The sequence below is a fragment of the Pelodiscus sinensis genome, chromosome 6 (assembly GCF_052426305.1).
Source record: "Pelodiscus sinensis isolate ZL-2025 chromosome 6, ASM5242630v1, whole genome shotgun sequence".
Taxonomy (NCBI): Eukaryota; Metazoa; Chordata; order Testudines; family Trionychidae; genus Pelodiscus; species Pelodiscus sinensis.
In genome coordinates, this window is record NC_143057.1 from 29,599,576 (window position 1) to 29,624,716 (window position 25,141).

Consider the following 25,141-nt stretch of genomic DNA (forward strand, 5'->3'; position numbering starts at 1 on the left):
CGGTGCGTCCAAGCAGCCACTTGGCATTTTTCCCAGGAGGCCAGTTCTTGTGCAAAAACTCTTGGCTGCCTGTCTACGCTGGCCTCTTGCGCAAGAACACTTGCACAAGAAGCTTTCTTCCTGATACGGAGCGTCAGAGCTCTTGCACAAAAAGCCCTGTTTTCCAACACTATACTGTAAATTTACTTGTGCAAGAACGCGCGTGCAGTGTAGACAGCCGGCAAGTTTTTGTGCAAGAACAGCCATTCTTGCGTAAGAAGCATGCAATGTAGACATAGCCTAGGAGTACTATTATACTGGCAGCTAAGCAAGTGAAGCTATTCTAAAATTTAAAAGAAGAAATGCAAACGTGTGACAGAGGAAGCTTGTGTATATTAACAGCAAAGTTAGTCCAGAATCTGAAATAGCTAGCTAAATATAATGGGTTTTTTTTTTTGGAGATAAAACAAATAAAAAAATGATTTGATTTTGGAAACAGTACCATAACTACTTACTAGGAAGCAATTTTAGAGATTTCCCTCTCTCTCCCTCTCTCGCACACACACAGTAGCAACCCACTATGTAAAAGTTCAAAAGGAGGTACAAACCTGAAGTGAAAGCATAAGATGTTTCTTCATTCAATTCTTTATTCCAAAACGTGCAGCTGAAGTTTTCACTACCATTTGGCTTGAATGTCAGCATACTGGTTACATTGTATAGTCCATCTGTGGTCAGTGTGTATGTGGTATTTACAGACACATTGACTTTCAGATTCTTCTCATTTTGCCAGAAGACCTCAGCTAGAGGAAACCCTTCTGACTGGCAAGTTAAAATCAACTCTTCTTCTGCAGGTTGACTCATTATTTGTACATTTATTCTTGTGTAGGATGCTGCATAAGAACAAGTTTAGTGAAATTGCTTTTAAATATGTATTCATTTTTTCCACCGTTCCTTCCTTTTTCCTCTCCCTTCTTTCTTTCACTATTATGTACCTACATCTGTATCTGATGTACTACAATCTGAGATGGCTATTGTGCAGAAGAATACAGCATGCATTGCTCAGTCCTCATCAGGTTTACCATGCCTATTCTTTCTACAGTCTATGCCTTACAGAGCTACACTAGATTGGGAATTTGTAATTCATGGATCTAGAGAAAGTTAGGGTATGTCTACACTACCCCGCTAGTTCGAACTAGCGGGGTAATGTAGGCATACCGCACTTGCAAATGAAGCCCGGGATTTGAATTTCCCGGGCTTCATTTGCATAAGCGGGGAGCCGCCATTTTTAAAACCCCGCTGGTTCGAACCCCGAGCAGCGCGGCAACTACCTAATTCGTGCCCCGTGTAGCCGCGCTGCACGGGGTTCGAACCAGCGGCGTTTTAAAAATGGCGGCTCCCCGCTTATGCAAATGAAGCCCGGGAAATTCAAATCCCGGGCTTCATTTGCAAGTGCGGTATGCCTACATTACCCCGCTAGTTCGAACTAGCTGGGTAGTGTAGACATACCCCTAGTGCCTCTCACATTTGGGCTCTGTTCACTGGTGGAGCCTGCATGTCTTACTGTAATAAATACAACAGTAGAAATATAATAAAAACAATTCCAGGAGGAGGGAAAATGGCTGTTTGGAATGTTTGCCAACGTACAGCTGTGGCATTATCATCATATTGGAATGAAACAAAAACCAAACAAACAGACAAACAAGATTGGATGCTTGCAAACACAAGCCAGAGGAACACAGCTGATCCTTTAAAACTGGCATCTCCATTCTTTGTCTTTCAGAAATCCCTGCTTATGAATGATTGGACAGATGAGGTTTCACCCCAGAATCTCATTGACATGCTATGAGCCGCAAGAAAGGCCATGAGCCAAATTCCATCCCTGATTACATCAATATAAATTAGATTTAATATTGTTATGCTCTTACAAATAACACGTCTCTGGTCTGCCAGGTACAATAACTTATGCAATTCCCACTTAGTCTGTTACAAAATGGGACAACTTAGAACAGCCCTTAAGCTGTTCCAACTTGTGCTGGGGTCAAAACATGTTCTAGCATCCAGAGGAAAGGAAAGGTGCTATACAGCTATCTTTGCTCCCATCCCCTCACCCCACCCCATGGCTATGTCTAGACTGCAGGCTTCTTTCGAAAGAGGCTCTTTCGAAAGCATCTTTCGAAAGAGCCTCTTTCAAAAGATCGCGTCTAGACTGCAGGCGGATCTTTCGAAAGAGAAATCCGCTTTTTCGAAAGAGAGCACCCAGCGAGTCTGGATGCTCTCTTTCGAAGATGGCCTCTTTACATTGAAGAACGCCTTCTTTTGAAAGAGGAGCTTTCGAAAGAAGGCGTTCTTCCTCGTAAATTGAGGTTTACCGCCATCGAAAGAAAAGCCGCGTTCTTTCGAAATAATTTCGAAAGAACGCGGCTTGAGTCTGGACGCAGGGGAAGTTTTTTCGGGAAAAGGCTACTTTTCCCGAAAAAACCCCTGAGTCTGGACACGGCCCATATGTGCTACCTCAAATATTGCTTAGGTAAACCTGGGGACTGAGTCCAATATCTTTGTAGGAAAACCAGAAAGTATTAGTGCTGATATTGGAAAGTATGATATTAAAATTGAGTTAATATATTATTCATGTCTTACACAGCCACTAACCTTTTACTTTCAAAGTAATGTACTTGTAATCAGCTCCTCTGTAGTCAATGAGACAGCGGTAAGACCCTGCATCCATGAGCTTTACATTGGTGATTTGAAGCACAGAATATCCCAAATTCAATTTATCACGTAACAGTGTTGCTCTTCCCCTATAGTCGCTGTGCTGGGATTTAAGGTCTTCTTCCCCCTTCTGAAGAGTGTAAACTTCTTTTGATTTTTGATCTAGTAATTCTTTTTTTGCCCAACTGACTCTTAAATCTTTAAGATTTAACTGGCCATCCACTGGAAATCTGCATTCCATTGTCACGTTACTCCCATATTTTGCAATGTACAGTTGCTGAGGAACTTCAACTGTGAAAAAAGCTAAGATAGACAAAATCTGAGAAAATGCTATGATTATCAAATACAAAGAGCAAGACACAAGCTGAGGTCCTTTATGGAAATGCTAAGCCCATTTGTTTTGTTCTTCAGACCAGTGTGAATCCAGTGTAACTCCTTTAAAATTAATAGCTTTATTCTGGATACACACATATGCAAAGAAACACAACATTTTGCCCATTGTAAGTACACACTCCTGGATTAATTTTTAGATCAGAGGCATCACAAAATACAGCCTTCTATCATCACTACAGTTCTGATTCTGCTGCACTTACTGCTGTGGGGTAGCACAAATATTCCATGAATAATCCCAATGAATCTCACCAGTGGAATTTCTTGGCGATCAAGTTACAGGCTTGTGTGAGAATGGATGGCAAAACAATTCCTTTAGGTAGCTGCCAAGTGTAAATTTCTTGACATTTGATCCATACAGTCACATGAGCCTGATATACTTATTGCCGTATATTGTTTACCTCTTAATACTTCAGTTGATGCATAATGTTATTTCTATTATAAAAGTCAATGTATCTTATTTTTATTTTATTTGTAACACAACCTGTACAATACGATTGATTAAACGCAGTAGTGCTATCAAACATTAATAGTGATCATCAAGAGAAATCCAGATAACTACTCATGTATCCTCAATTTTTGTGGCATTAATTAATGAAATATCAATAGGAAAAAGTAACATTTTTAGCAGTTTGATTGTTGCTTCATTTGTAGCAATTGTCATCTTGGAGGAATGATACATAATGCTTTCAAATTATTCTTTTTTATTTATATTGTTTATGATCTCAGGGCTTCAATTGCACCTCGTAGGGAAAGTAAAATAATAAATGAGAGCAAAAGAATATTTTTGTGCTATAAACTTCATTTGCATTTGGATGTGTAGGAAAAAAAATAAAGTGAAGGTTTTATCGCGTACGTCTTACACAGCACCCTTAGCTTGAAATAAGCTATGCAAATTGCTTATCTTATTTCGAGTTAATTTTGAAATAGCTACAACGCAGCACTTATTTCAAAATAAATAGCTATTCCGAAACATCCCTTACTCCTCATGGAATGAGGATTACAGGTACATCGGAATAGCAAGCCCGTTATATTTCAAAATAATGGGTGTGCTCAAAAGATGCGGAATAGCTATTTCGGGATACCTCCGGTATCCCAAAATAGCACTGCAGCATAGACATAGCCTTCCTCAGCAGTGTTTAATAGATATTTTGAACTGGATTCTCTAGTCTGCTAAGATCACTTTGAGCTGCTTACGTGGTACAATCCGGCTTTTTAATGTCTAGAGACAGCCAGTGGGAGAACTCCTTTTGCAAAATGGAACTCTGTCTGCAGAATGTTGACAGAGGAAACTCCACTATCTCCTATAGTGGTTATGCCATCTCCAGCTGTGTGTGCAATAGGTCATTCTGAGGAACAGATATGAGAGGCTGCAGGGGAGGCAGGAAGGAGAAGTGCTGGAGCAGAGTGCCACATCTTCTAACGATCCTGGTAGTTGCTAACTTTTCAACACGGCTGACAAAAGCATAACAAGATTCAATGGCTGGAAGTTAACATTAGACAAATTCAACCTTGAAATTTCCTAGCTGAGAAAGTAAACAAACTTTGGAATGGCTTTCCTGGGGAGGTGGTTGACTCACTATTGCTGGCAGTCTAAGATTTGATCAGACATCTTGCTAAAAGATATGCTTTAATCCGGATTTTGGGAGAAATGTTATGGCTTTGGTGTGGGGGAAGTCAGGCTGAATCACCACAGTGGTTCCTTCTGGCCTTTGGACCTGTGAATCACTTTCCTTCATTGACCATGGGGAGAACATTACCTGCATTGCCCTCCACATGATCATAACTCTTGCAGCTGTGCATTAAAACAATGACTATAATCAAATCTCATGCTTCTGGGAGTTCAACAGGTCAGCGTCAGGAGTAGGGAAGGATTTTTTCCCCTTGATGTATAATTGGGTAGATGTATTCTGAGACACTTTGTTTTCTCTTTCCACTTCCCCTGAAGCATCAGAGATTGACTCAGAAGGAGATGGGACACAGGGTGGGAGGACCAGTATTGTCAGGGACACAGAGACTCCTCTTGCTAGATGTCTGGCTGGTGGTCACATGCTCAGAGTCCAACTGATCACGAGATTTGGGGCAAGAAAAGAATTTCCCTCAGGTCAGGTTGGCAGGGCCAGGCGTTTGTTTTTTGTTACCTTCCATAACATGTGGTGTGGCATGTTGATGTCTTTCATCTTGTGACGGGGCGGGACCCGCATACCCCAGGGAAGCGGGCCCACCCCGCACTGACCCCGCGATCGCCCTGTCGCTAATGGGGGCAGCACGGGGCTCGTTGACAGCGTGCGTGCCGTGTAGCGCAGTGGCGGCTCAGCTGATCAGCGGAGCAGAGGGAGCCGCAAGGAAACGGCTGGCGGGTGGCGAGGGGGGGCGGGGCTGCAGGAGTTGGCGCTGGTCGACGCCGGTGACGTCAGACGTCCCTGGCGCGGCCGCGGGAGGTTTAAATGGCGCAACGGAGGAGCCGGGAGGGGAGGAGGAGGACAGGGAGGAGCAAGGGCGGAGAGGAAGGGAGCTTAGGAGAATCCGAGACGGACGAAGGCAGGGTGGAAGTAGCCCAGGGCAGGGCAAGGAGGCGGCGCACCGGTGGGTTTAGGATCTTTACCCCTCCGGTTGGACAGATCCTTGTGATCCTGTCCTTAGGGCCCTGGGCTGGGGTCCGGGAGAGAAGGTGGGCCCAGACCCTCCCTCCCCGCACTTCCGTGGTTGTAAGCACACCGACCGGAGAAAGGGGACTGGGACTGGGGACAAAAAGGGGAGAAAAAGGAGGGGGAGCAGTACGAACCCCCACACATCTAATCAGTTTTTTGCCATTGCACTGGTAGCACTGGGGTCACTCCAGTTCGTTGACTGGCATACAGTTGAGTCTCCTGAGGACTGAAAGTCTTGGGTCTCACTAAAGTCTTTGGGATTAACGTAGGAGTATCTGGGTGAAATATAATGGTCTGTGATATACAGGAGGTCAAAGTAGATGCTCTGGTTATCCCTCCTGGCCTTAAATGGTGTGAAGTTATTAAATCATCCTGAACTGTCAGTGGCAGACATTAGATCAGTAAAATGGCATCCTCCACACACTCGGGATTACCAGCACCCTATTTGCTGATGGAGTGACCCTGCTGAGAGCCACGACCAACACTTTGGGAACCACTAATCTAAGGGCTTCTGCAGCAGCCAAGAGCACAGCGTTCTACAGAGCTCTGTCCTCACTCACACCCATAGCTAGGCCTACAGGGGGAGGATGGTACAGTAGTTCAGGTGTTAGCTTGACTCTTAAGAAATGTGGGCTCAATTTCCCAGTGGGGGCCAAATAAGTATGGGTATGTCTACACTACCCCGCTAGTTCGAACTAGCGGGGGTAATGTAGTCATCTGCAGTTGCAAATGAAGCCTGGGATTTGAATTTCCCAGGCTTCATTTGCATGAAGCCGGCCGGCGCCATTTTTAAATGCCGGCTAGTTCGGACTCCGTGCCCGCGGCTACACACGGCACGAACTAGGTAGTTCGGATTAGGCTTACGAGGAGTACAGGTAGTTTGGAATAGAAAGCCTAATCCGAATTACCTAGTTCGTGCCGCGTGTAGCTGCGGGCACGGAGTCCGAACTAGCGGACATTTAAAAATGGCGGCGCCCGGCAATATGCAAATGAAACCTGGGAAATTCAAATCCCGGGCTTCATTTGCAACTCCGGTTGCCTACATTAACCACCCAAGTTCGAACTAGGGTGGTAGTGTAGACATACCCTTAGATAGAAGACCCTAAGCCGGGGCATATTAGGGCCAGCATAGTTGGCTTTATCATATAAATAGCCTCTGTACTGGAAATATTCCTCAGTGGAGAGAGGCATAAAGTGTATTAGGACAACAGAGATCTGGGCCCAAGATTCATTTTCTCTTGATCATTCTGAAAACTCCAGCATGCTGGCTAGATGCGGTTCACCAGGGTGAGCCCCTAGCAAGCTGCCAGACACTTTGTTTACCTAAGCGTCTGCAGGCATGGCTGCTCTCAGCTCCCAGTGACTGCAGTCACCATTCCTAGCCAATGGGACCTGGGTGAAGCAGCACAGGCCAGACCACTAATTCCCACAGCTCCCCTTGGCTGGGAATAGTGAACCAAGGCCACTGAGAGCTACAAGCAGCTGTGCCTGAAGACACTCAGTTTAAATAAAGTGCCAGCGGCTAACCCTGACCAACCACATATGGCCCACAGGCCAGAGGTCCACACCCTTGCCTTATATGGAGAGCTAGCCAATTCTTTGACTTGTCCCTAGGTCCTAACAGTGTCTTCTAATATATTTGCATAACATCTGGTATTTGGAACTTTGATCCTGAGCGGAGCCTTTTGTGTTACCACAAACCAAATATTAAATAATTACTCACAGCATAATAATAATAAATAGGATCAGACTCATTTGAGGCTTTTGTTTTTATTTTGTTTATTTCTCTCTTATCCAGTTAAAGTCTGTTTGTTTCACTGAATGTGTGAGAGCGAGTTATTATGCAACTAAAAGCCTGATAACTTTAGGGCAATAAGGGCAGGATGCTATAAGTGCTCAGTTGCCACAGTAATGGGAGGTTGTGGGTGTCACATGAAATTGATAGATTACATAAAAAGATCTCTTACCTCTTATCAAGTAGAGCTGCAATTGCAGTATCAAGATCAGCAGGATTCCGAACATTTTCTCAGAGGAGTCTAAAACAGAACAATATTAGCAACTTAATTTTTCACTACTGCTTTATCATGCTGATATGTAGCAAACTCCTTTACCACAAACTTATCTTCAAAAGTTAACCTACTTCCCACGGTTCTTAAGATTCCGAAGATATAAATAGGCCCTTAGATGTTGACTGAATCAAATGACATTTTGGGTTATGATGACACACAAGCACATGCTGTATATTGTGATACACTAAACACTGACACTGAAAACAGAGAAACCGCTTTAAAAGTTTTGCATTTGAGCCTTTAAGAATTCAAAAGAGTTCAAAAGGGACTTACTGACACCAGCTACTTTCCAGGATTATTTCTTACAATAATTACAATAACCTTGTTTTGAAACTGGACCCAAGAATAATATAAGCAAACTGAAGATAAACATTCATAGTCAGTAAATCTTTGTACCATTATAAACATTCTTCCCAAACTCCCATAATGGAAGGAGTCTGGTCTGCTCTATGACTTGACAGTTGACTAGAACTGATTTTGTCTCCTCTCCAGTGCACTCAGCTTTTTAGTGGAGTTTTCATATGAGCCCTCTGTGCTTGTGGCTTGTACTGGGTCTCAAGTGTTTGAACCACCAATGGAGGTGAAGGGAGACCTCCTTCTATTCTCTCTCTCTCTCATGAAAAGGCCAGGAGCTATCTGATCTTTGGTCAAGAGAAGTTAGGTTTTTAGTGAAGGAACTTTCTGGAGTGGAAAACATTCTGTTCTAAGCACAAACCTGTATCGACAGCGCACAGGCAATGCATCTGAAAGGAATAAATCCAATTTTATTGGGCGTAGCTTTTTGTACCACTGATAATTAACAAAGAGACTATTATTTGTACTTTTTCCATACAAACCAGTAAATGAATAACAACGAGTAGTCCTGCGACACCTTCACCCTGGTCTACACTAGGGAGTTATTTCAAAATCATTCAAATTCCCCTTATTTTGAAATAACAAGTGGAGCATCCACACTACCAAGTCTGTTATTTTGAAATAAGGGGCTGGTTATTTCAAAATAACAACTCCTGCTTTCCATGAGGAATAACACTTATTTTGAAATACAGGCAGTCCCCGGGTTACGTACAAGATAGGGACTGTAGGTTTGTTCTTAAATTGAATCTGTATGTAAGTCGGAACAGGCATCCAGATTCAGCCGCTGAATCTGGACACCAGTTCTGACTTACATACAGATTCAACTTAAGAACCCCAGGTGTCCCCAAGTCAGCTGCTGCTGAAACTGATCAGCAGCTGATTCCAGGAAGCCTGGGGCAGAGCAACTCTGCCTTGGGCTTCCTGTAGTCAGCCGCTGGTCAGTTTCAGCAGCGGCTAACTTGGGGACGCCTGGGGTAGAGCAGCTCAGGTGCTGCTGGGTTGGTCCAGTAGCGCGGCCGCTCCTCGGCGCTACTGGACCAACCCAGCAGCACCCCAGCTGCTCTGCCCCAGGCGTCCTGATTCAGCCACTGCTGAAACTGAATCAGGACTCCTGGAGCTGAGCAGCTGGGGTGCTGCCGGGTTGGTCCAGTAGCGCCAAGGAGCGGTGCTGCGGGACCAACCGGCAGCGCCCCACCTGCTCTACCACAGGCCCCGGGCTTTGCTCCACATCTCCCTGGTCTGTTGGGGGGGGGGGGGACTAGCTGCGTCCCCCTCCAGCAGACCAGGGAGACGCTGAGCAAAGCGGCGGAGGACCCGGGGCCGGACCCGTGGTGCTTCCAGATCAGCTGGAAGCGCCGTGGGTCCGGCCCGGGTCCTCCGCGGCTTTGCTCAGCGTCTCCCTGGTCTGCAGACCAGGGAGACGCTGAGCAAAGCCGCGGAGGACCCGGGGCCGGACCCGCGGCGCTTCCAGATCAGCTGGAAGCGCCGCGGGTCGGGCCGGGTCCTGTGCGGCTTTGCTCAGCACCTCCCTGGTCTGCAGACCAGGGAGATGCTGAGCAAAGCTGCGCAGGACCCGACCCGGCCCGACCCGCGGCGCTTCCAGCTGATCTGGAAGCAGCCGCGGGTCCGGCCCCGGGTCCTTCGCTGCTTTGCTCCCCGTCTCCCTGGTCTGCTGGCTCCCGCAGCAGACCAGGGAGACGGGGAGCAGCTTTTCTCGCCCCGGAGGAGGCGGCCGGCGGGACCAGGTGTCCCGCCGCTCGAGTCCTCCGGGGCGAGAAAATCCCCGTTCGTAACTGCGGATCCGACATAAGTCGGATCCGCGTAACTCGGGGACTACCTGTAGCACCAGTGAAATAACTATTTCAAAATAACTACTCCCCAGAGCCATTCAAAGTAATTATTCCCCAGTTTTTTCTGGGGCTCTAAGTCAAGGTAGCGCATCCACATTAAGGGAACCTGCCTCACACTAATTTCAAGGCTTCCCTGTAGTATGGACACACTTTTTCGAAATAGTTATTTCAGGAGTTATTATTTCAAAATAATTTAGTTTGAAATAATTTCCTAGCGTAGACATGTCCTTTGAGACTAATAAAAATATATATTGTATCATGAGCTTTCATGGGAAACACCCACGGCTTCAGATAAGCTGGACGCTGGAATGGAAATAACAGGAACCCAGACTTTATAACAGAAGAAGAAGGTAAGAAAAAAAAAGGGTACTTGTCAATTGTAGAACTGGTGCTAACTTGCTGTTTTTAAAGTTACAGACTAACACGGCTACTACTCTGAGATTTTCTTTCATGCAAGGTAAATTAAAGAAAAGGCAAAGGAATGAAATAGTCTTAAATTAACCAGAAATGCCAGAGCTAGTGAGATGGGAAAATAAGGAACATGTTTTCTTTTTATAAAATCAAACAGACACACAGACACGCAATCAATAATGCAAACAAAACAGACCCAGACATAAATATACGGAAATAAAGAATACAGGGAGAAATTTTTTCATCTCATCAGAACAATATGGATGTTAGCTTTTTAGTTCCTCAGTGTTTTGGTGCCCAACTTGAGATGTCTGGGACTTGATTTTCAACAGCATTATGATCCTGCAGTTCTCTCAGCCTTACTGCAAGTTGTGAGTTCTCAGCACCTCAAATTCAGGCTGAGGGTTTCTCAGAGTAGGCACCCAAACTCAGTGGGTGCTTGCTGGAAATGTAGGCCTTTGTCTGTGTCTACATTGCGTAAGAACAAGCAGTCCCCGGGTTACATGGATCCGACTTACGTCGGATCCCTACTTACGAACGGGGTCCCACCGCCCGCGTCCTCCGCGGCCCCACCGCCCGCGTCCTCCGCGGCGAGAAAAGCTGCTCCGCGTCTCCCTGGTCTGCTGGGGGGGCCCCCCAGCAGACCAGGGAGACGCGGAGCAAAGCCGCAGAGGACGCGGGCGGCGGGACCGCGGCGCGTCTCAGCGGTCCCGCCGCCCGCGTCCTCTGCGGCTTTGCTCCACGTCTCCCTAGTCTGCTGGGGGGAGGGGGCGCAGCTAATGTGCCCCCCCCCCCAGCAGACCAGGCTTTTCTCACTGACCCCTGGGGTAGAGCAGCTGAGGCGCTGCCGGGTTGGTCCCGCAGCGCCGCTCCTCGGCGCTACCGGACCAACCCGGCAGCACCCCAGCTGCTCTGTCCCAGGCGTCCTGATTCAGCCACTGCTGAAACTGACCAGCAGCGGCTGAATCAGGACGTCTGGGGCAGAGCAACTGGGGTGCTGCCGGGTTGGTCCCACAGCGCCGAGGTGCGGTGCTAGTGGACCAACCCAGCAGCACCCCAGCTGCTCTGCCCCGGCGTCCCCAAGTCAGCCGCTGCTGAAACTGACCAGCGACTGACTACAGGAAGCCTGAGGCAGAGGTGCTCTGCCCCGGGCTTCCTGGAATCAGCCGCTGATCTGTTTCAGCAGCAGCTGACTTGGGGACACCTGGGGTAGAGCAGCTGGGGTGCTGCCGGGTTGGTCCCCGCAGCGCCGAGGTCTGGCGCTACTGGACCAACCCAGCAGCACCCCAGCTGCTCTGTCCCAGGCATCCAGATTCAGCCGCTGTCGAAACTGATCAGCGGCTGATTCCAGGAAGCCCGGGGCAGAGCAGCTCTGCCTCGGGCTTCGTGTAGTCAGCCGCTGGTCAGTTTCAGCAGCGGCTGAATCTGGACGCCAGTTCCAACTTACGTACAAATTCAACTTTAGAACAAACCTACAGTCCCTATCTTGTACGTAACCCGGGGACTGCCTGTAGTCCAGGTCCGTGGGACCAGGGCTCAATGTTTCCAAGTCTACCAGTAGAGTCACCATTGCATTGTAAAAGTAGGCTCCCCAACCATGCTGATGTGTCCATATTGCTCTATACAGACCCCCATCAGAGCTTCTGCTTCTAGGGAAGTATCCCAGGATTCCAGTGCCCTCATAACTAGGGCTTGATTCATAGTCGATTGTGGGAGATCTTGCTTGCCTATCCCTTGTGCTTTGACCAGAAATTATTTGAGTTCTTTGAGCCTGCCAGTATATCCAGTGAGCCATTTTCAAGTCTGCATGCTCTCAGTCATTACCTGATGAAGTAGTTTTTACCCACAAAAGCTTATGCCCAAATAAATCTGTTAGTCCTTAACATGCCATACAACTCCTTATTGCTTTTGCAGATACAGGCTAACACGGCTACCCCTCTGAGACTTGTCAGCAGCCAGTCATCAACATGGATCCTGACCTGATAAAAGAACTTTCACAGCTCATGCCAATGGTCCTATTTTGGGAATCAGGTAGAGCATCTGAGAGATGCTGGTGGAGATTTTGACAGTGGTATTTGACCAGCCAAAGGCAGCTCTTGGTAGAGGACACTGCATATCAGCTGTGACACACTCCACTGCTGCTCAGGCCTGTTACCATAGATACACATTCCCCCTATTTAGACAAGTGCTTCTGAATTAGGGCTACAAGCACAGACTGGTGGGACCACATTGTAACACAGATATGAGATGACCAGCCACGGCTTGAGAACTTTCACATGAGAAAGAAGCAGACATTCCTAGAGATTTGTGATCAGCTCACACCAACCTTTCAGCATCAGGATACAAGCATGAGAGAAGCCAAGACAGTTGAGAAGTGGGTCCATCTAGAAGCTGTCTACCCTAGATTGCTACTGACCAGTTTGGCATTGGAACGTCAACTGAGAGGGTTGTTGTGGCATAGATTTTTGATGTATTCACGACTGTGATGTATCCAGAAGTGATGGGCACTTCATACGTTCCTAAAAATAATTGCTGGCTTTGAGAGACTGGGCCATCGATGGGACTCAGGCTTTCTGGTCCTCATGAAGCAGTTAGAGATCTTGCATGGGATGTGGGACTTTATAAACAAAAGTATTATCTTCTTTTTCCAATGAGAAGCTAACAATAGCAGAGCTGCTATTAGCAGATGATAAATTAATTCTCCATTTTTCTGAGTAACCATTTTCCAATAGGAAGTCCTATTTAGTTATGGATTGCATCAAAATTCTCTCTAGTAACTGGATGTCTCCGCATATAGGCATAAAAAACTCTTCTACCACCACAATTTCTCCAACATTTATCCCAATTTAGTTTCTCCCTCTATTTTTATTGATCTGCCTGCTGTGGTATATCACTGAAATGGTATTTTAAAGCATTTTTTTTTAAATTGTACTAAAGGTTTTCCAGGTCATACCCCATGAGGCTATTTGTCTATCCAAATCCCTTTTCCTAGTGTGTCATATCTGGGCACTTTTTTGTTAGGAAAGCTGTCTATAATGACTGATATAAATTAGTTATAATTTTTCTGTTTCCTAATTGACCAGATACTATCGTGTCTATTGAAATTAGCTGTCTGTATAAATCAGGTTTTCCAGAATGTTGAGAAACGTAGTGCCTGACTTGAAAATACTGGTACCGGGGGTCAATTAAAGTTAGTTTTGAACTCCAAATAAGTTTCTTTACGGAATAGCTGGCCAACTCTGTGATTCCACAGCTCTCCCAATCTTTGAAGCTCATCTGATGAAGTGGATTTTATCCACGAAAGTTCATGATCCTATATATTTTTGTTAGTCCCTAAGATGCTACAGCACGACTCATTTTCTGGTTCATAATGTGGGTTAAGATCTGGATTGTTTGCAATGGGTGTCATTGGTGAGGGAAAATAACTTTAAAAAAAAAATCACTGGATGAAGAGAAACATGGTATTTAGATATCTGGATTGCAGTAAAGCATTTAATACGTCTTACTCTAAAAATAATTAAAATCTGGAGAGGTTATGAACAAAGTTATTTGTGATATTGGAAGGGTGTTTACAGTGAGGAGCAGCAGAGAGTGATGTAATTTCAAGCCTCATTTAACATCTCCATGATCTTAAATAGGAGAGAAAAGAGCACATTCATGATATTCCCTACTAGACTGAGGTTGACAAATTAGAAGGAGTGCCAAGAAGCATAACAAAAGGATTTCTGTTTCAAAAGGGGACTACTTACAAGGAAATACAACTGGCTGGCCTGCACACAGGGGGAGCAAAGGAGACAGTGCCTTGGGGCCCAGTGATTCAAAGAGTCCTGTGGCTCCCAAACGCTGCCACTGCAGTAGCAGGCCCTTTAAATTGCTGCCAGAGTCCCAGGCAGTGCACCACAGATGGCACTTGGGGCAGGGAGGGCATACAGTCTGGGCAGTTCTGAGAGCCAGCCGGCTTAACCCTTCCCAAGATCCCAAAACTGGCCCCTCCCCGACCTTGCCCATAGGCCTATCAAATCTGTTAGGGTACGTCTACACTACCACCCTAGTTCGAACTAGGGTGGTTAATGTAGTCAATCGAAGTTGCAAATGAAGCCCGGGATTTAAATATCCCGGGCTTCATTTGCATCTTGCTGGGCGCCGCCATTTTTAAATCCCCGGTAGTTCGGACTCCGTGCCTGCGGCTACACACGGCACGGAGTAGGTAGTTCGAATTAGGCTCTCTAATCCGAGCTACCGGTACACCTGAAGGTGTTCCACGAGGTGTACCGGTAGTTCGAATTAGAAAGCCTAATTCGAATTACCTACTCCGTGCCGCGTGTAGCCACGAGTACGGAGTCCGAACTAGCGGACATTTAAAAATAGCGGCGCCCAGCAAGATGCAAATGAAGCCCGGGATATTTAAATCCCGGGCTTCATTTGCAACTTCGATTGACTACATTAACCACCCTAGTTCGAACTAGGGTGGTAGTGTAGACATACCCTTAGGGACGTAAGCAAGTAGTCAAGTATTCAACTACCCAATAAGCCAGGGCTGGGCAAAATATGGCCCAGGGCTGGATCTGGCCCATGGACACATTTGAGGGTCTCAGGCAGACTCCTATTTGCCTCATGCACACCGCCCCTTCCCCATGCACAGCACTCAGAAAAGTGTCTGCTGCAGCCATTTCTCTCTCTCAGCTGTGAGCCCGGGAAGAGGTACTTCATGGGCTACTCCTGCCTCCTGCACAATCCCATTGGCAGCCAATGATTTCTGGCCAATGGGAGCTACCTGTCTGAAGAACAGGCAGCATGGGAAGCACCCTGCCCCCCTCTCCTCAGGCTCTTAGTCACCATCACTCCTTGCTTCAGCAGCCTGTGAGGGGAGTGGGGCAGGCAGGGAGCCTGCCTGAGAACCCTTCTGGGCTGTTGGCCAGGAGTCGCCCAGGCAAGTCTCCTGGTCACAGCCTGCCTCTGGCAGTCCAGACCCTCTCTTTCCCCAACCTTCTGCCCCCACCCCCCACATAAGTCAAACCCTTTGTCCCACTCCTGAACCCATACCCCTTCCCAGACCCTGCACCCAATCCTCTTCCCCAAGTCACAACCCCCTCCCGCCTTAGGTCACAACCCAAGCCCTGCATCCCAGTCCAGTGCCCTAGCTCACAACTGTCTCCTTCACCCAAACTCCCTCCCAGACCCTATATCCCCTTTTGCATCCCCATCCTGTACTCCAAGCTCCCTTCTGCACCCAGGCTCCATCCCAGACTCTGTACCTCCTCCATTCATATCATGGAATAGAGCAGTCTTTGACCACTTTCCAAAAACTTGGAGTGCCCCCCTCCCCCATCAAAAATTATTGCCCACCCCTGTGATAAGCCTAAGCTTATCGGGTAGAACAACTCCCTCCCTCCCTCCCATCCCCCTTGCTGCCTCTGTATCATTTGCCGGTACTCCAGGGCAAAGTTGTAGAGAGAAAAAAAAAAAGATAAAAGGATTTGAAGTATTATATTTATTTCTGGGCACCAATTTCAAGAAAGATATGGAGAAATTGGAGAGGATCCAGAGAAGAGCAACAAAATTTATTAAAGATCTAGAAACCATGACCTATGAGAGAAGACTGAAAGAATTAGGTTGTTTAATTTAGAAAAGAGAAGACAGAGGGAGGACATAATAGCTGTTTTCAAGTATCTAAAAGGGTGTTACAAGGAGGACAAAAAAAAAATCATTCTCCTTGGCCTCTGATGATAGGACAAGAAGTGATGGGCTTAAACTGCAGCAAGGAAGGTTTAAGTTGGACTTTAGGAAAAAGTTCCTAACTGTGAGAGTGGTTAAACACTAGAATAAATTGCCTAGGGAGGTTGTGGAATCTCCATCTCTGGAGATGTTTAAAAGTAGATTAGATAGACATCTACCGGGGTAATCTAGATGGTGCGTGGTCCTGCCGTGAGGGCAGGGGAATGGACTTGATGACCTCTCGAGTCCCTTCCAGTTCTGGTATTCTATGATCTGAAACTGAAGGTAGCAAACTAAATAGTGATTTTAAAAGCCTTTAGTACTCGGTACATAATTACAGTGTATAACTCATTGTCACAGGATGCCATTGAGGCAAAGAACAGAAAACAAAAAGGAACTACACACTGAAATGGAATAGAATAGCATCCACAATGCAACAGTTAATGGAAAAAATGGGATGTCATGAAAATGTCATGCTTCTGAGTTGTCAGCAATCTCTGTTGCACATCTGCCTACTTTGACGTTGTTACACCTTCCTCTGAAGTGTCTGATGCTGCCCACTTTTGGAAGTAGGAATTGGACTAAACTGACCTTACATCTGAGACAGCCTGGCAATATCTATGTTCCAAATTCTGCAGTGTCTTGTGCTGCAGATGGTGATCTAATAAATCCAATTTCTATGATTAACTTTCATACTCTATGATTCAGTGTCTGCCAGAAATTATGAAGGTTTAAAAATTAAGCTGGATAAACAGAAGATCTCTGTATGCGACTGTATGAACAGCAGTGTGGGAGATCATCTCTAGGATATTGTAGACACTCTGGGAACCAGATTGTAGGAAAGTTATTGAAGCACCCAAAAAAATAGAGAAGGAAGCAGCAGAGATGGTAAAGACGGATGTCATAATTACAAGGAAAGTTTGGAGACGTGAAGTATGTTGTATAGGAAACAGTATGTTGTATTCATTGGAAAAAGCATGGAATATGACTGAGTTTTAAATGTTCTGAGAGATGTAGAGTCATGGGATGGCATAGAATCAGGCCCACCAATGGGAGGGAGGAGACAAAGGAGATATGATTTAAAGAGGCCCAGGCTCCGGACTGCTGCAGTGGCAGTGGTGGCATCTGGCACCTGAGGCCCTTTAAATCACCACCAAAGCCCCAGACGGAGCCCCGGGCATCACACTCCAGACAGCTCAGGGGAAAGGCACGACTGGGTGATGCTGAGGTGCCCCGGCTGTCCCACACTCACCCCTTCTGTCTGAGGCCCCTTCTGGGAGCACAGCGCTGCCTCCCCCACACCTTGCCCAGCGGCCTGGCAAGTCTGTCTGGATTTCACAAAACTATTCAAGATAGTAATGGGCCAGTAACCTCAAACACAATTTCTGCCAACTTTATGCCCCTTATGTCTTTCTAGTCTTCTCCTAACCCTGCCATTCCTGCTGCTTTTTTAGCACCAGCTTCCCTCCTGCCCCTTCCCAGAATTTCTCCACTGTTGATACAAGTTTCCTCCTCTCTGCAGCTCTTGCATGAACAGTCATTCTGTATCTCTCTGCCTCATCAGTTGTCAGTGTCTCTCTTTTCAAATCTCATATATTTTTCCTTCGGTTATTAACCTTCTGACTGCAAGCTTTGCTGTGTCCTGTGCCATTCCTCATGCTCTCCTGCATTCTCCAGTATAAAGTCATTTGGAAAATACACTCCACTCCATATAGTGTTTTGACCTACAGTTTCCATGAAAGAGGCGGTACAAATACAATTTCACTGTACTGTGCTGGAGTTGAGAGCAACTAACATGTATGAGAGACTAGCAGAGGTAGTTGTAGTTGCTGACACCTGAGGTTATTAAAAGAAGGGTCAGCTAAGGCTTAATTTTCAGAAGGAATGGGAACCCACCCAAAATTCCAGGGGAATTTTCATATCCTGCACAGCTGAAAACCAGGACCCTACAGCCTGAGTCTGCTTAGTGCCCTTAACTGATAGTAAGGAGAAAGAACATTAATTCTTTTCTAAGGTGTTTAACGACTTTAACAGAGAGGAAAATGGATCAAAATAAGTGCCAGGACCCTGTTTTACTTGCTGTTCCTTTTGTAAAAGAACTCAACTAAATCTTCTTTATGACTATAACCTATTCATTGGGTCCCCAAACCAAAAGGGAGGGGAAATTCCAGTGCAGTTGTGATGGTTAGGCCACAACCTATAAATTTTATTAGTTGCTTCGCAGCACCACTTCCCATTTTTTCCCTTGTAGTAAATAATAACTGATTAAAACATTTACTTCTCTTAATGTTAACATAGTGCATTCACCTCAGAGAACATACTGGGAGAACTTAGCTACTAAGTTCTGATCCAGATCTGTGTCCAAACTTCCCAAAGTTTGTGGGCATTCAGATCTGAAGTTTTGTGTCAAGCCCATCTCAAATGTCTAGCATAGACCTGAAGATAGTTCAGTAGACGGAGGATCAGGAAGCCTACGATGAAATCTCGGTTTCATAGACATCAGTGGCAAAACTCCTATTGATTCAATGCTGCCAGAATTCCATCACTGGTTTGTATTTCAACTTCTGCCACTCACGCTGGGACGTTGGGCATCTAAATTCACCGTTGTGCTGCAGTTCCCCAAAATTTTGTAATCTCAGTAACCTGATGTTGGTTTGACTTAATTATCAATGCTAATTTCACTGGAACTGTCCTCTCTTTCTTCCCCCAGGTAAAAATGGGCTCTCGTATCAAAGTGAAATTGTGATAGAGTGGAAAAGTTCTCGCATTTCAGGGGGATGTGTTTGAGACTTTTCCATATCAGAAGCTAGTCGGCTCAAAGTTCGTCTTATAACCCTTACCAAGTCCCTTAGTTTCACCTCCAGGATACTATGTCCCCCAATTTAGGGTCAACTCTGTCTGGGGTTGGAACCGGTTAAGGAGCTATGGAACGACTCAGAATCAACTCTAACCTTTACACTCTGTCTCTGTTCCAATGTCACTAGGAGGGACTGAATTACAAGTATGCCCATACTAAAATAGGCTAGACTTCTGGAACATCCTGGCATTGTGCACTCTATGCATCGTATGTAGGTGTCCATTAATCTGCCATGATGGTAGCATAGTGTCCTTTCCTGTTAAGGTACTCACTTGATCTAAATGGTGGGTTAAGAGGGATATACTTTTGTGCTCATCAACAACTCCTGATGCTGGAGAAACAATGCTATTCCATCCCCGCAATCATTTCAGTCTTATTTCTAATTTTTTCAATTCTGGGGGCCAGCACAGCACTAATTGTGTTGCAAGCCTCCATGACCATTGTGCTAACTGTGGAGTTACCAACAATGGCGTTATCATTCTTACTGATCGATTGCCAATAGATCAGTAACAATAAAGGGCTACCAACTTCTACAGAGCGACAAACAGAGAACTGGACCGATATTCTTTTCTGGTGCTCAAGAGCCAGAGAAAACTCCTAAAGCACTTCTATTAGTGTGGCTGTCTTCATAGGAAAGGCCTGTTCCCACTGCTGGTCATCCCGTGTATTCATTACGATGTAGTTCATCTCCTTGTGCTTGTGATCCATAGTCCAGAAATGGCAGTCTGTTTTGCATGCAGGAGATCTGTCATGGAAGACAGTACTAGCTGGATCCATGCTGCCATGTTCTGATGGTGCTGAGTGCTGACCTTGTCTCCTGCTTATAACAACAAGCTGTTGTGTTCTCCAAGCCAAAAAGCCACCTCTGTAACACAGTCACCATTTTTTGGTGGCAGCTTTTCCAGCAGAGCATCAAAGAACATGGCCTCCATAAAAATAGCCACAATTGGTTCTGATTGTTTGGACAGGTGAGAGCTATACTTTGGAGCACATGGAGGACACAGTACACCACCACACCAGCTTGGGCCATGCCAGAAAATGAATTTCCAGGTCTAGGCCATTTCTGCTCACAATTCCCAGAGAGGACAGAATAATTGTGCCACAGTGCAGCGCTTAAGTGAACATAGCGTAGAGCAGTGCATTTGTGGTACTGTGCACCATGGGATATACACACCCAATCTCTTACCATTAGATTCAGTGCCAGCAAGTATGTGATACTTGATTGCTCTTCTACAGTGTGAAGCACTCTACTGAGCTAGAATCAAATTAGACAGCTAACTTGTGATTTCTATTGTGGGGCTGGGCTGATGCGAAGACATACCCATAGATTGAGAAAGCATGAGTAAGACGATGGGCAAGACAGACAGTGACAGAATTAATGTGAGAAAGGAAGAAAAAGAATCCATAATCCTCTTTACAATAGCCTTCCTATTTCACAGCATGAACTAGACTCAAAATAAATTCAACACATGTGGTCTTTCTAGGGACCAAAGAATACATAACTGAAGGTGTTTTCTTAGTAATGTGCTAGTTGGGACCTTCAGGGGTTAAGTGGTAATACCTTGTTAAAAATTAAAACTCCACCACCAAATCAAGGGATACTTGGGGTAATTTCCCACCCTCTGGTGAAATTCACCATCTCTCTGGATTCAGTCCTTGCATGAGACAATTTAGGTCGTCAAGCAAATCCTTTGCCATTGGAATGCACCAATTCTCAAGTATTTCTGAAAAATTTCCTGTAGGGGAAGACACATTTCCAGTTCCTATGCCCGCCTTACAACCCCATTTCAGATTATATGGGTTGGACTCTTGGCTCTATATTACCATCATCCACTCAGCATATTTTTAAGGAACGCATTTCTAGTGAAATGCACTTTAAATAAGTCTGCTTGCAAGTGGTTTTGCCTCCTTCCTTGATTATGCAAAAATGTTTCCTCAAAATCATAAATGGGGAAATAAATAGATTCCTGTGTCCCTTTCCCTCCACCTACCCCCCTCCCCCCCATCTTCTTTCTTTGAACACACATACTGCTGAGACATGGAACTTATCACTAGCTAAGGTGGAAGTTCATTGCTAAAATATTGAAGTTTTGTGTATATACATGGTAGAATTTTGTGTCATCAACAACTGGGTTTTTCTTAGTTATAAAACTCTTACATAGTCAGCACTGAGACAATACAGTAACGTGCAAGGGAAATATAGAAATATTATCCCTCTTCCTCAAGATTTAAGGAAAGTCATATTAAAGTTATACATTCTTTGGGGGACAGATTCTGGAACCCTGATTCACACTGGGTGACACCCAGTAACGGAGCCAGGTTGTAAGCAGTGGCAGAGACAGGGTGATAGCTCATTGATGGTCCCACCTTCAATTATAGGGTGTATCTAAACTACATGGCTCCATCGATCATGGCTTCATTTCCCTCTGCCGATCAGCCTAATCTACATGGCTCCATAGACGGAGCCATGTAGTTTAGACACAGCCATACATATTGGCTTGAAAAGGCACCACATATACACCTCAAAGCCTCCAGAAACAATTGATTCCACCCTACTCCATGAGTGAAGGATATCCAAATCTAGCCTTTAAAAACTGAAAACTGGATGTGCTGCTTTTACTATAGCAGAGATTCTGGTAACACTGGAGGGGCATGTGGGGAAATAACTCAACTTTACTCATTTTCTTGGAAATAAAAACTTCCTCCCCTGCAGTGAGTCATCCAGAATTGCTCCTGGGAGCTTCCATTATGTGTATCTCTGCCATCTTTGGAGAGGATTTAAAGTATTCCCTGCTCCCAGCCAGCCAAAGAGAGGGTGTTATATTTTAAATTAATCAGTCAGAGTGGTTTAGTGTGCTCATAACAAAATGCATTGCTTTTAGAAAAGGAACACCAATTTATTTTCTGTGATTTTCATAACAAGACCTGTTTATGAAGTTTCATTATGGCTACGTCTAGACTGGCATGATTTTCCGCAAATGCTTTTAACGGAAAAGTTTTTCCATTAAAAAGCACTTTTTGCGGAAAAGCGTCCATGCCAATCTAGACGCGGTTTTGCACAAGAAAGCCCCGATCACCATCGGGGCTTTTTTGTGCAAAACAGTTTTTAGCTGTCTACACTGGCCCTCTTGCGCAAAAACATTTCCGGAAAAGGGCTTTTGCTCGAATGGGAACGTCAAAGCATTTGCGCAAGAAGCACTGATTTCGGACAGTAGAACGTCAGTGCTTTTGAGCAAAATCAAGCGGCCAGTGTAGACAGCTGGCAAGTTTTTGCGCAAAAGCTTGCCAGTCTAAACGTAGCCATAGTGAAATTTCATAAACAGATCTTGTTTCTGTTAAAAATATGTTTCCAAGGATTTTAGGTATAACAGAGGATTTTCTATCTTAGTAAGGTAGTGATTTGGTGGAGGGTTTTCTTAAAACTAGTTCAACAAATAGAAGTAAAAGAGAAACTCATTTGTCCAGCTATCTGGAAGAAAGGAATGTTGTCCCTAAGGTCTCTCTTCAACAGGAGGTGAAAGGAGAATAGGGATGGATAGAAAGGACAGGAAGACTTTGGAAGCAAGTTTTTGCACTATAGCAATTAAAATATGTATTTTAGATAAGAATGGTCTTTTGAAGAATTTATTTTAAAACTACAAGTCTGAAGATCCAAGCATTTAAGGCTAAGATGAATACTCAGATTATGAATCTAAATATCTGTGCAAGGATTTTTTAGAGATGTGATTTTATAATCTTCAGCAACAAAGCAATGAAATATTCTCAGCAAATTTTAAACTAAGGTTCTGTAGATGTAGTAGTGCACAACTGCTGTGTCAGTAAATTCAAGGTTGGCACACATCTGTTAAATGGTTTCAGTGCCACTTAATGGCTCTTTCACAGGTTCAGAGCTATGCTAATAGGTCTGGCAACCTGGAAGGCTTTTCACTTTTAAGTTAACAGATCCACTTTGGGGGAAGAGTTACCCTTCTGCAAGCTGCAACAGCCTGTTGTGGGAGCCTTCAGGAACCATCAGAATAGGGATAGAATGGGATAGCGGTTGAGCATTAAGACCCAGGGAAGGCATTGCCTTCCCTTGCTTCTTATACTCACCACATCCATCTATCTCCCTGGCTGCGTCTAGACTGACAAGTTTTTCCACAAAAGCAGTCGCTTTTGCGGAAAAACTTGCCAGCTGTCTACACTGGCCACTTTGAATTTGCGCAAGAACACTGACGATCTAACGTAATATTGTCAGTGTTCTTCCGCAAATGCAATGACTCTCCCGTTCCGGAAAAAGCCCTCTTGCGCAAATGCTTTTGCGCAAGAGGGTCAGTGTAGACAACTGAGAACTGTTTTGCGCAAAAAAAGCCCCAATGGCAAAAATGGCGATTGGGGCTTTCTTGCGCAAAACCGCATCTAAATTGGCACAGAGGCTTTTCCGCAAAAAGTGCTTTTGCGCAAAAGTGTCTGTGCCAATCTAGACGCTCTTTTCCACAAATGCTTTTAACGGAAAAACTTTTCCATTAAAAGCATTTGTGGAAAATCATGCCAGTCTAGACGCAGCCCCTAGGTTTTGACATAACCGTCGACTTTGCAGGATCCGAGCAGCCCACCTGACCTTGGACTGGTCAAAATCTGTCCCCAGAATTAAGCAATACGTTTCACAACAAAGGTCTGGTGATACTATTTAATATGGTGTGAAACTCTTTTACATATAGCAATATGTCAATGGGGTAAGGAGGCCACTATCATGAACGAGAGCCATCACTAAGAGCCAGTCTCCTAGCTAAGCAGAGCACTTATCAGACATCATGCTAAGAACTACATTCTCGTTCTTGGATTCATATGTAACTGAAGAAAGAATTTCCTCAAACAAACCATGACAGTTCAAAGACAGTTTCAGCTACTTTCCATTATTTTAAAGTAACTCTGAAATTCTTCTTGTTCAAGAAGAAACTTGTGCTTGATACAACTCCACTGACTTCAAAGGGGCATTAGTTTAAGAAGGGAAATACTATGGCACTCATTTGAAACTTCAGGGAGAATTTAGACAAACAGAATATAGTAATCAGAATTAGACTCTGTCAAGGCCACATAGATGCTTTGCCTTCTACATTCTCCATGCCTGACCAGGTAGATTTGTAGGTGTACTAGGGCAGAGCACTGCTACACCTGAGTGCCTGCCCCCCCTCATGCTCTGGGGCTGGCAAGGTTGGGGCTGCACGCCCTCCTCATGTTCCGGGGCCAGTGAGAATGTGGACGTGTGGTGCTCACTCTCCCCGTGCTCGGGGGTTAGGGAAGCTGGGGCCACACACTGCCCCACCTCCCTATGGTGATGGGGGCAAGCTTGGCTCCATGGGGGGACGGGGCCTGAGCAGAAGGGGTGGGGCTTTGGACTTGCTTCCCCTAGCCCTGCCTTCACCCACCGCCCATGATCTCTTCTTTCATCTAAACTGTTCAAAGATGGAAATGCTTCTGCTAGTAAACAGAGAACCTTCTAGTTCCTGTCTTCATAACTCATACGTCTCATTTGCCACCATTATTAAAATCAGTATTATAGTAGCAACTAAAGACCCTGGTCAGCATCACTGAGCTAGGCACTGTAAAAATACAAATGAAGGCATGGTCTCTGCCCAAAAAAGCTTATCATCTAACAAGGCAGGCATAATAATTATCTCTAAATTCTCCTCCTCCATCTCCATGTCTGCAGATTCCCATGTAGTGGACAGTGGACAGTTAGTCATAGTAATAATGCTCAGCATTTATTTACCTTTCAACAAAATGCTTTACAAACACTAATTAATAACGTATTCTTACGACATCCCTCTGAGAAAAGTTATGGGTATTTTATTTAATAGACGAGGAGTCCTGTGGCACCTTATAGACTAACTGAAGTGTTGGTCTATAAGGTGCCACAGGACTCCTCGTCGCTTTTGCAGATTCAGACTAACACGGCTACCCCTCTGTTATTTAATAGACGGTATCAGTACAGATGCACCTTTAAAAGATTCATAGATTCCAACCTAGTCTAAACTGCAGTATAACACAGTCCATAGAACTTCCCCACAATAATTCCGACAGTATGTCTTTTAGAAAAATACCCAACATTGATTTAAAAGTTGTCAATGGTGGAGACTCCACCACGACCCTTGGTAAATTATTCCAGTGGTTAAT

At 45.1% G+C, this 25,141-nt stretch overlaps 1 protein-coding gene across 5 annotated transcripts in view; it reads right to left on the reverse strand.

The window, feature by feature from the left end:
* LOC102456519 (programmed cell death 1 ligand 2-like) overlaps positions 1–25,141 on the reverse strand; it is a 51,677-nt gene that overhangs the window by 13,695 nt on the left and 12,841 nt on the right. For all 5 annotated transcript variants that reach the window (XM_089779218.1, XM_089779219.1, XM_089779217.1 and 2 more), the window contains 3 exons: positions 7,697–7,765; positions 2,629–2,991; positions 588–869 (listed from right to left, as the gene is read on the reverse strand). In XM_089779218.1, the coding sequence (XP_089635344.1) occupies positions 588–869; positions 2,629–2,991; positions 7,697–7,751 (700 nt within the window). In that variant the 5' untranslated portion in view covers positions 7,752–7,765. The remainder of the gene's footprint in view (positions 1–587; positions 870–2,628; positions 2,992–7,696; positions 7,766–25,141) is intronic.